The sequence below is a fragment of the Sarcophilus harrisii genome, chromosome 3, assembly GCF_902635505.1.
Source record: "Sarcophilus harrisii chromosome 3, mSarHar1.11, whole genome shotgun sequence".
NCBI lineage: Eukaryota > Metazoa > Chordata > Mammalia > Dasyuromorphia > Dasyuridae > Sarcophilus > Sarcophilus harrisii.
Window position 1 is genome coordinate 389640260 of NC_045428.1, and position 12662 is coordinate 389652921.

The window sequence follows — 12662 nt, forward strand, 5'->3', positions numbered from 1 at the left end:
GACAATAGCAATGAGTTATCTTATGTAAAGTACCTTACAAATCCTAAAGCTCTATGGAAATTCTAGCAATTAATAGAATTACCATTTCATAAAAAGCCCCAGCCATGCTTACTTACTTACTTACTTATTTACCTCTGGCTTAACACCATGTCTGGACTTTTCCTTCTCCTTACCAGAAGCCTTGCTTCTGCAAGGGTATGCTTTCATCCTCCCCCACTTCTGGTTCCCCATTATGTGTTGTCTTTCTTCATTAAAGTATAAGTTCTTTGAAGGTAGAGCTGCCTTATTTACTTCTATCTGTATCCTCAGTGCAGACCAACATGTTTGTAGCTTAGTAAACATTAAATAACCAAGTCACAAAAAATTAAGAAATAATATTGAAACATGGAAATGTATTCCTTTGTTATCTGACTTATTACTTAAAATCTGTGATTCATAATTAAGTCAAGACTTGGAAAAATGGATTGGGCAGCAAAGGAACACACAGTATTTAACACAGTATGTGATTATGATGATAAATTAATATGTCAAAAGTTTGGAAATTCAATACCAAATGATCTAAAACACGTGTCCATGGCCAAAGTTGTATATATTACATTTTAAAAGTTTTTTTTTAATGTAATAAGTTTTGTGTTCTACAAACCAACACATTTAGTTGTTTTACTTTGTCCAATTAATTTGCACATCACTGTAGGCTATATAGAAACTCAAGAAACACCTGATGCTGCTGCTTGTAAGATAACTGCACTCTCTAATTGAGAGTCTGATATTTAAACATTGTCAGCATAGAATACATTTTGGCATTATCTTGTCATAATGTATATTTATGTTTCTTTTTTTCCCTTTTGAGGGAAAAATAAGCATATCCTTAATGTCCATTGCTCAGAATTTGAGCTCTTAGGTGTATATATGAGACCTTTGAAGTCATCTACTTCATTTCCCTTGTTTTGCAGTTGAGGGAACTGTGGACCCAAAAAGAAGTGATCTGACTTACTTAAGACAAGGCAGCTAGTTGAATGCATTCAATAATTATCATTTATATTGTATACTCTTAATAAAATAAAACATAATTGTTAGTTTCTATATTGGCACTAGAATAAAAATTCAAGAAAAATGGCAGTGATTTAGTAGTTTTTTTCCCCAAACCACATTTATATTTAATTCTCATGCAGCACTTTCATAACTGTATGGCATTTAATTTTTTTTAACAGTTTTCTCTTACCATTTTCTCTTTTAAAATAATGAAGATGATAATTATTGATAATGATTATGATTGCTTTTATATACACTTAAAAGTTTGTAAAGTATTTTACATGTTAATTCATTTGATTAAACTTGAGCCACTCAGTTTGCTTTGACCAGCTAACTACCTCTCCCAGTCACAGCTCTCATAGAGGGTTGTAGGAGAACAGAGATAGTCTTCAAGAAAATTTAGCTTATTTGGCTTCACAAAAGGATAATTTTGTGGTGTTACTTATCCAATGTGAAACCCCTAGGTTCAAGGAGTATGCATTATAACATTTAGATTCATGATAATAAATTAATCCTGGGAAATGATTAAATTAATCTCCTTTTGAAATACAAAATGAATTAGAATACATCAAGGTAATGGGAACTATGGCTGTACTAGTCATAGCTACATAATTATACAAGGAAGAAGAGATAGTTATTAATTGTAACAATACCAAATATTTATTGTGACATTCACCTCATGATGTGAACTATTTTATAACATAAGATTAAGAAAAAGTTCAATATCATAAGTAGCATTCATTCTATGTCATGAATATTGAAGGCAAAAAAGATTCCATAAATGCAGAGATAAAACAGAAATATAATCTAGGCATGGTATGTGGCCTGTTTATATAAGAAAACAAGGGGGGGGAGCATTTCAGACTTGGAGAACAGCTACTAGTCTAGGCTGGCTCACATGTAGAGTGTGTGAAGAGAAATAACATAAAATATATCAAAAATGGCATATATGAACGATTATCATGAACGAATTAAATGTTCTTAGTAAGTATCTTGAATTTTTATTGGCAGAAGGGAGCCACTGAATATGTTTGAGTTGTAATTTACATTGATATATCTGTGACTAAGAAAGGTTATTTTGGCAGATGTGTGAAGAATATAGGGCAGTCAGTCAGCAAGCATTTATTAAGCATATATCATGTGCCAGGCACTGTGCCAATAACTGGGGATACAAAAAATGAAAACAAACAAACAACAGATAGAGCAGAGAGATAGGAAACGGGGAGATCAGCTAAAATGTATCATAATAACCCAGGGGGATGGAATCCCAAATAGGAGGTTGGCAAGGTGAGTAGAGGGAAAGGAATAAGCAATAAAATTAGAAATGGATATGGAAGATAATGGATGTTAGAATCAAATTGATTTTTTAAGTCTGAGTTGATTAGGAGGTTGGTGGTGCTATCAACATAAATGAGGAACAAGGAAGAAAAAGCAGATATAGGGAAGAAAAAAAATGAGTTCAGTTTTGGAAAGGTTGAGTTTGAGGTGCCAATTGGAATACAAGTGGAGATGTAAAGCAGGCAGATGAAAATAGGTGTATGAGTTTCAGAGAGGAAAAAGGAACTGGATAAAAAAGATTTAAAAGTCTTCTTTGAGAATTTGATAATTGAACCCAAGGGGAAGTATGCGACCACCAAGGGAACAAGTGGAGAAGAGAAAAAAGAGGGTGGAGCTGTGGGAGACACCCACAATTAGAAATTTAGGGAAGAAAGTGAAGGAGACAGAGAAGGAAGGTTTGAAAGGTGGGAGAAGAATGCAGTTAAATGAATATAATTGAAAGCAAGAGAAAAGGAAGTATTCAAGAAAAGGACAAGGTATTAAATTCTTCAAAAAGTACTTTATGAGTCAAAACTTGAGAGATGCATGTAGGGTATAGTTCTTGAGGGAAAGGAGGGAACCAAAGAAAAGTACCTGATTTTTAAACTAAATATTTGAGAAGTAGAAGTTTCATTAACAGAAAAAAGGGAAGTCAAGAGGCCTGGTATTATTAGGTAATTAAAAATTACTAAAGAACTAATATTTCCTTTAGGGGGATTCATTTGATAAATTCAAATGACAGCTAAATATCTTGACTTTATTTTACCTTTAGTATGTTCAGTTTCATAAATTTGAAATACAAATATTTTAAATTTAGAGTATCATTTAAATTATGTCAGTTAAACAAGTATCTTTGCTTTGACGTCAATGAAAGGATATTACAACTCTCAAGAGATATGGTAATACCTTACCATTGATGTCAGTGAGAATTGTAATACCTGTCTATTGATAGCAGGGAATTAAATTTTCTTGTAGATTACAGATAAATAAGCCATGAGATAAAGTTTACATCCCCAAATAAAGATAATTTAATAGAATGTGGTCTAAAAAGAACATAGAAAGATTTGGGTGTTAAACATTTCAAATGCTTTTTATTATTGTCATTATCTAAATATCCTTTATTTTCATAGATCTTAAAGAAGGACCTTAGAAATTATCAATCTATTTTACTTCCTTTATTTTGTTTCCTTTATTTATGGGGAAACTGAGGCAGTTATAATACAGTTAACTGGCTTATCCAAATTCAGTCAGATAGGAAGGACCAGAGCCAGTATTCAAATTCTTAATTATTGACTTTAAATACAGTCTTCTAACAGAAACCATTTATTTTGACATTTAACCTAATTCAAAATATTGAAAGATTTAATGGAGAAATCACTCTAAAAATGTCAACACATAGCATCAAACATCTTACATGGAGGCCCAAGGGTTCTCTAAGGTTATGCTACTAAAGCATAAGCTTTGATTGATTTTTATCCACCTAGAAAGGACAGAGATGAGATTGTTGTTTGAAGTCTAACCTAGAAAAGGTCATCACAAGAAGTTCAGCCATTAGACACCTATTTTTGTCCACAGTATCACATTAAATTGTATTCTAAGGGAAGCATGATGGGGTTGGCAACTTGAATCTATTGAAAGAATACCTGTTCTTATAAAATGAAAGATGATTTGAAGAATTCTTTAATTATAGAGATTCTATAAAGAAAAAAATCAACTATATGTATTTGTGTGCCACACAAGTGACAAAGCTTCCAGAACATGTTTTTTTTTTTTTAAGATATCTCTTTTTGTGATTCAATTGTGGAAAATGCAATTTAGTGACTTTTGTGCATATAATGATCTTGAAGATGATATCTAAAATCAATGAAATATGAATAGGCCACAAAAATATCTAGGAGTTAGTATTTAACTTTAAGGAGTCCTTAATATTGAATTTTAAAAATCAGAATTAAAACAATTGGTTGAGCTACTTTTTTCACTCTAAAGACTTGCATTATTGTTTATTCTTCAGCAGGGCCTAGAGTAGCAACAAAATCAGCCTGGAAAGATGATATACTAATTATAATACAAACTGTGATTTTTCATTTCAAGCAAAAGAGTGCACAATATATTATAAAGGTCAGGTAGGAAGGACCAGAGCCAATATCCAAACTCTTATACACTGACTTTATATGTAATGCTCTAACAGATCATTTATTTTGCCATTTAACCTAATTCAAAATATTTAAAGATTTATTGGAGAGATCACTCCAGTAAAATTGATTCTAGTACAGAAAATGTACTTTTCCAATGAGAACACTAATGCCAGAATCATGATTAAGAGGCAAAAATATTTTATAGAACTTCTAATCTAAACTCATCACCTTAGAGATACAACCTAGAAAGATAATAGGACTTGTTCAAGATTATACAATTTAGAGACAGAAATAAATTCAGATTTTTTGACTCCAAGTAAAACTGCACTGCATTAAGAACTCATTTATCAAAAATGAGAGTTTTGGAACATTGTATCTTCTTATAGGATCACACCAAGAAGATGAAAAACAGGTATTTTCTACTCTTGATTAACTGATTTAACTCTTGATTTAAGTTGCTATTTAAATAATTGTCTCACTAATTTCTTATGGGAGATTACCAAATTCACCTGTTGTTTTAGTATTGGAATGACAGAGATTAAATCTATCTTTGAATCTTTCTCAACTCCACTCACACCCCTACTCTTGCAGAGTATAAGTTTCTTAGAATTAGAGTTTATTCTGTTTTTGTCTTTGGAGCCCCAAGACCTAGAACAGTACCTAAAATATAGTAGGTTCTGGATAATTAATAGTTAAATTGAACTAAATTTAATTTTGGAATTTGTGCTGTCATCTGATTCCCTTGGGGCAAGATCTATTATTGTAGCTTCTCTTGTAATTGTAAATACCTGAAGTTCTAGTGTAAATTCAGTATTGGCCTACTAGAATGATTGTACAGTTTTGATCTCTTTACTTTTACCTCCAAGCCCATCTCATGACCAGATTCTATAATCTGCTCCATGTTGCTGAGATTCTATTTTAGTAAAATATATGTAAACATCAATTTCTGACGTCCTGCTTTGTACATAGAAAACAATTAATAGATGAATATATTTTAAAATATTTCCAGAAAAAACATAGAAATTTACACCTAGAACTAAAAGGTATTTTAGAAGCTGTCAAATTTAATCCCTTATTCAAAAAATTAGGAAACTAAGGCAAAAAGAAATTAAGTGATTTGTCCAATATCATACAAGTAGTAAGAGTCAGAATAAGAATTTGAATACAATTCCTCTGAATGCAAATCTGGGTCTCTTTTTACTGTAGCAATATGATTGCACATTGGCCCATTGGCAGTTTATTCTTGTTTGTAATTTTTACTTTTGAGGGGTTATAACACCATAGATTTTAACTTTGTGTCAACACTGTGTAGTGTACAATTCTGATAGTAAAATTATAACAATATATAGATATTGTATAAGACAATGAATCATTATAAATTCTCAATCTTTTTGAGGAGGCAAGATATCAATATCTTTCTATTCTCACACTACCTAAACCTCTCTTTATATTGTTAGGTATAACTGATTGATGAGGTTGAGAGAATGACAGATTGACTTCCATAATGCAGATGGACAGTGAGGTCATAATTGGTACAAAGAGTAGAAGAGCCAGGATTCAAATTCAGGATTTGCTTAGACTTTTGAAATCCAATGCTCTTGCCAGTAGTTAACATATTTCCTGTCTCCCCATAATGCTAACAATTAGAATCATTGCATTTTACAACTGGAAGGCTCTTCAGAGATACTATCAAACCTATATTTATACAGGAATCATTTTGACAACATCCTAGGCAAATGATTGCTGAATCTCTGTTAGGAGACCTGCCGTGGAAAGGAAATCACTATCTCCTTTGGATTTGATTCACTTTTGGACAGTTTTCAGTCTTAAAAAGTTTTTTTTTTAAATATCATCAAGCCCTGTCCTCTCTGCTATTTATATTCACTAATCATAATTTTTCCTCTTTGAGTAATTGCTCATATTAAAAAAATATTTTTAGGAATTTTAAATGGCTGTTTGGAAATTATTTCCATCCTCTCTGCTTCATATCTAAAGAGATAGCATTCATTCATTTTGCACAAACTGAATTTTAGAAATACTCAGCACATACTTCTATCTCAATTGCACATTTAAATGTACATTTTCTAGCTCTGTACAATAAGTTTTGTGTCAATTCTTGCTTTCAGCTAATCTAAAACTGAGTTCTATTTAGAAAAAGATGCCTTAAAATGAGGGAGAAAGGAATGATGAATACTACCTTTAGTCTACATGTTTAGTTCTTTTGTCAAAGAGATTATTTGGCTTAATGAGAAAGTTAAATGGTAGGATGAAGAACCTGACTATAACCCTACAATGCACTTTCAAAGAAAGTTCTAACTGAATTGAAAATATGAAAGAAAACAAAGGGCAATGAAAAATTTTGTTCAACTAGTTTAGTGAGATTCCAAAATTTTCTGTATTATCTTTGTTATTGTTTGTAGGGGCATATGGCCTTCTACCTTTAAGGCAGCAGGAGTCAGAGTAGCAGAAAGATCCTGGCAAATTCTACACTCAGCATGAAAGGGAAACAACCTCCCCTCTGACATTTTGAAAACATGCCCACTTATTATCAGAAATGACTGAGAGATAGAAGCAGTCAAATCTCTTTTTGCCCAAAGCATCTAACTTTGGGAAATTATATTTTGCCTGTGGCTGCATTGAAGAAGCAGTGGCTGTATTTTATAACCAGAGAGGCCAATTTAGGAGCACACTGGAAAAAATAATCAGGAGGGCTTTTTGAAGTGAAGGGGGCAAGGCTTAAGATCTAATTTAAATGGTGTGAAACAAAATTGGTAAAACAGCCATTTTCTAGATCTAGAGGCCAGTTTGTCCTTGTAGAATTCAGATAAGTGGCAGAATAAAAACTGAAAAATGTCATCTTCAGGCAAAAATTTGGATCTAGCCTAAAATATGATCAAGATGTTCTCATTAGAAGAAAACCAGTATACTCTCAGACTGTGTTTTTAATGGCCTTGAACTTTTTGCTGGAAATGGAATGGATCTGGTTCTGGTAAGATGATGTTGGTCTAGATTTCCCCAAGGCTCTGATGACAAGGTGGATAGAGCACTGCCCTTGGAATCAGGAAGATTCATCTTCTTGAGTTCAAATCTAGTTTCAGATACTTCCTAATTATATGACCCTAGGCAAGTCACTTAGCTTGTTTGCCTCAATTTCCTCATTTGTAGAATAATCTGAAGAAGGAAATAGCAAACCACTTTAATACCTTTGCTAAAAAAAAGATCCAAAATGGGCCCATGAAGAGTTGGACATGACTGAACAACAACAAAAAAAGCCCTCCTTTCTAGTTTCTCTGGGTCTTGCCAATAAAGCAACCTCTTCAGGGGCTTTAATGCATAATTGCATTATATTGCTCACTTTTGGCAGCACAAAGAGAGATTATCACTTGAATGGATATTAGTAAAGAAGATTATTTGAATTAGACAGGTAGGAAAAAAGTAAATAGAAAATTTTCAAGTTTAGGAGAGAAAATACTTTGTAAGTATTTTGTAAGTACTAAATTGTTTTATTTCTGTGAAAACAGGAATAAAGGAATCATTTTGAAGATAAAGAATAATAATTTCACATATGTATGTTTTAGGAGACTACAGGATGGTTTGAAAGATCATTTGAGCCTTACATTGTGCTTTGATAATAATAAAGAGGAAAAGACTATCTCTGATCTGCTGGAAATATGATAAAGTAGCTCAATTCTATTTTTCTTTATCTCTCAAACTGAGAAGTTCCTTTCTGAATATCTCCATTTGGGTGCACTTCTCATAGGACATAGTTTAAATGGAGAAGCTTCCCAAGTTTGGGATAGTTGCCTGACAATTCCTGATCATATTACATAGTTGTAGTAGATATCTATTACAGTGATGTAGTGAAGATCTATGACAGGAGGCCTCCACGTGTAGCTGAAAATTAAGCTTTCAGCCACACAAATTGGGCTTTTTCTAAGAAGGCAATTTCCTGTCCATGAAGTTTAATTGGTCCAGGGGACTAAATCTCAAAACCAGAGTTTTCTGGTCACAAAAGGCATAAAAGTCCAGTTCACAAGAAGTACCCATTTCCCATTGTCATGTGAGTCAATTCATTCTTCTAACTGAAAGTGTTATCATGGCCAGTGTGAAGATAGGGGAGCTGGGATCAACTGAATTTACAATGTGAATTTGCTGAATATCTTTTTTTTCATGCTATTGATTAATAAACTTCCTTTGGTTAAAAACTGTGTAGCTTACAGATGTCTCATTTCATTTCAATCCTAAACCTGAACCATCAGACAAAAGTGAATCAAGACTCATCTAGAATAGAATTTCTAAAAATGGTTCTTTCATTTGATATCTAGATATATGCTCTTATAAAAAGCACATGATATATTATATTTTATTCACTCCTAATATACCCATATATTTTTATCTGCTCTTATATGTTAGTAGTTATTTAATTTGCAGATTCATACAGATTATAGGGGGTTAAGAGGAAAAGGGAAGAAGAGAGAGAGAGAAAGAGATGCAGAGAGAGAAGGAGGCAAAAAACAAAGAGAGACACAGAGAGAGACAGAGAAAGATGCAGAGAGAAACAGAGACAGAAAGAGACAGAAACATAGAGACAGAGTCAGAGAGACACAGAGAAACAGAGAAAAAGACCAAGAAAAAGACAGACACATACACACAAAGAGAATACTGACATAGTAATAAAAAAAAATCTGTGATATGGGAACAAGAGGGCTGAATTTGTAGTCTGTACAACCAGGTTCAAAATCTTTCTCATAATCGCCATAGATACACAGCAGCAGAAGACCTCAGCTTTCTCATCTATAAAATGAGGATCATAATGCTTTATACTACATATTCCCATATTTCAGAGGAATGTTGTGAAGAAAGTGCTTGCCAAATGTTAAAATGATATATGAAACTGAGTTGCTATTATCATTACTATGGTCAAATTTCCAAAGCCTAAGCAAAATTGTTGTTTTTGGCTATGTGTTGATTGGTGCTTGGAGAATGCTTACTTGTGCCTTTGGAGGAAATTTTAAGAAATAAATTCATTGATAAAGGGGACATAGAAAGAAAAGTGCATACTTAAAGGTATGGGGAGGAAGGTGTTAGTAAAGAAGCACTGAGGTATGGCTCTTGGTAAGATAAATCTCACCTATGTGTGTTAGACACAGAACAGAATCCAAATTTGGAGGTGAGAGGAAGAGAATGGGAAAAGAGCATAATGGTCAGAGTTGTGGGTCTGGTATAGAGTTAGCTGAGAAGAAATTGCCACTACTTTGCCCTATTTGCTTGGATCACAAATGAAGCTTTTGTCTTCCAAGAAGTTTTAGTTTTATTGATCATCTATCAGCTGTAAATAATAAAGTTGAATTGAAAATCAAAACTCACTAGAGAACAGCTGTCTTAAAATTATGACTGGGGACCTAACCCACTTGAAACTTGCTACTTGTTCAGAAACTAGCTAGTTGAGGCCCAATCATGCTGATAATCAGCTTTCAGCTTCAGTTGGAGACTTGGCTACTCATTTTCAGGACATTAAACAATGTATGTACCAGCTTGACAAGCATATAAGATTTTGATATTCAAAAGGAAGTTGGCTGGCTCTCAAGACTGAAAGCCAATCTCTGGCTCATTCAGAGTTTGATTGGGTTCTGAGATAATCCTTATCCTTATTTCTTGTTTCCTGGAAGCAAGTGGTCTTTATTTCAGCAGCCTTTTAAAAGTCAATGTGGTGAAAAAGTAGGAAAAGTCCATCCTGGGAAATGGGAGAGCTGACTTCTAATTCTACCTCTGCTCTAGCACTAGGTTCTACTACTAACCGATAGTCACCTAAATTTCTTGATCCTCAATTACCTTAACTGTAAAATAGAGAAGTTCGATTAGATAATATTTAAAGTTACTTCTACTTCTAAAATTCTGTGATGTTAGTCAAGTCCAGTGTTAATGACCTCATTTGGGGTTTTCTTGGCAAAGATTATTATTCTAGTTATTATTTGCTGAAGTTTCTGCTATTTTTCAAAAGTGAATTAATCTCATAAATCTATGGTAATGTGAGCAGTCTTTGACTCCTTCCAAATAAGGTGAATTTTAATGGTAGTTCAAATATAAACATAGAATTTTAGACCTCTGGACAGACATTGGAGCTTATTTTATCCAAATCCTTTATTTTAAAAATGAGATAATTAAAGCTCAGAGAGATGATATGACTTGTCAAAAGGTATAGGAATTTAGCCACAGAACTGGGGTGCCCATACTTACTGATAACTGCCAGCATATATGGTTACAGCCAATTAGTTTCCAGAACATGTCGAAGGTAGAAGACTTACTAACGCAGAACAAACACCTGTGTTGGGAAGATTTACATTCTAATATTATTGCAAAAAAACTTGAAAAAGGGAGACCAATTAAGAGACTGGCATGAAATTGGTGATGAAGGCTTATGCTGGAGTTGTGGCTCAAAAGAGGATAAAATGACAGCTTAGCCTTCCAATCTAACCAATTCTTCGCCATTACTCTCAGAGCTTTCATTATTTATGCAAATGACTTTGCTAACGACCTAACCTTTACAACTCTAGCACCTTATTTCTTCATTTTAACAACAACCACTGGTATTTGGTCACTGTTAAGACCTAGAAATCATTTGGAATAGCACCACCTCCAAGATCTGGATCTTTGAAATTGAAATCGCCCATCTCTTTTACCCCGGCTCCTAAGATCTCATTTGCTCTAAGCCTTTTCTTTTCCAGTGTTTGTGAAGGGCCAATGGCGGATAGCTAACTTGGAAAAAAGGATTAGATTTGTTTAGCCCTAGAGGTCAGTGCGTGGAGCCACGGATGTAAATTGCAAAGCAGCAGATTTTGACACGCGCAAGCGCGTGCCGAGAGCTCCTTAGGTCCTTCAAAAACTGTACAGTAGAGTTAAGTACTTTCCAAGACTCCAGCAGGGCGTGAGGCACAAGCCGGCACAGGGAGGGGCGGGTCTCCTAAGATGCTCATTGAGCGCGCCGTTGCTAAGGCGACGACGGACGCTTTGGAATAACGCAGCCGTAATTTCTGCTCTGGGCCTTGCCGGGACCCTGCTCTGGACCCAGTCCTTATTAGGCTTCGCCATGCTCCGCTTGGTCAGGGCTCGGGTGAGCGCCTTGCCCGGGGGTCCGGAGGCCGGGAAGCAGACGGAGAGACCCAAGTCCGGGCCACCTCTGGTGCTGCTTCCATCCACGCCGCCAGTGCCCACGACCGAGCGCATCCTGCAGCGGGGGATCTTTGAGATCAACGGGAGGAGCTGCGATGTGGTGCTGAGCGACAGCGCTTTGCGGTGGAAGCCCATCCAACCCGAGCACCCCGCTGCCCCCGCAGTCGGTGAGTGTCCTCGCGAAGCTCCGCTCCTCTCTAGTTGCCGCCCCCCGCTCTCTGTCCCAGCAGCTTCTTTCAGCCTGGCTCCTCTGGGCTCTTCATTCCCCTTCCTCAAGCACCTCCCTGGCAACCGCGTCCCTAAGCATTCTTCAGGGCGCGCCACTCCACGCGTGTCTCCCGGTCTCTCGTGTCTGCCCGCGCTTCATCAAGCCATCGCTACCGGGTACTTTGGGAAACGGGCGATTTTCTGAGCCTGTCTTGCACCTGCTGCTCCAAAATGAAGGGGCGATGCGAGTCTGAAGTCCAAACACAAACTTAACTTTTAGTCAAGAAGAGCTTTTAAACAAACACAAAACAATGCTTTTTATTTGTTTTGTGTTTCTGAAACCACCGACATACATATGTAGTGCTCTCGATGACAGTAGTTTTGCTTTCACTTCAGTGTCTTGGGTCCGTGTGCCTGAGAACCAGGAACCGAGTTACCTCTCCAGGGCCTCTCTAATTCTTCGGTGATTTAGCCAGGTTTAAAAGAATTTCGGAGGAAGAAGAGTAGTTTGGAAACCGAGAAGGAAAGAACCCTGGCATTGAAATTCAGGGAGGCCAGTGATTCAAACTCAACCCTCCAAAGAGTAGCGTGAGGGACTATTTTCTCTGTGTCTTTGGGTCTTTTTAACCGGAGGCTAGTGTAGCCTATGGACCCCTTCTCAGAATAATATTTTAAAAGGCATAAAATGAAATGAGTACTATTACAAAGAAGAAAAACAAATATTTTTGAGATAAAGTGATCACATAAAAAAAAAAAAAACACAAGTTCACAATCCTCAGGTTAAGACCCTTCCCTTAGGAG

General features: G+C 35.5%; 1 protein-coding gene across 4 annotated transcripts in view; it reads left to right on the forward strand.

Moving 5' to 3' along the window:
- Positions 1 to 11411: 11411 nt before the first annotated feature.
- Positions 11412 to 12662, forward strand: part of CERKL (ceramide kinase like) — a 243043-nt gene continuing 241792 nt past the window's right edge. For all 4 annotated transcript variants that reach the window (XR_004233073.1, XM_003764024.3, XM_031960373.1 and 1 more), the window contains exon 1: positions 11412 to 11821. Coding sequence is in view for 3 of the 4 variants with exons in the window: in XM_003764024.3 (XP_003764072.2) it covers positions 11572 to 11821 (250 nt within the window). In the remaining variant the exon portion in view is untranslated. The remainder of the gene's footprint in view (positions 11822 to 12662) is intronic.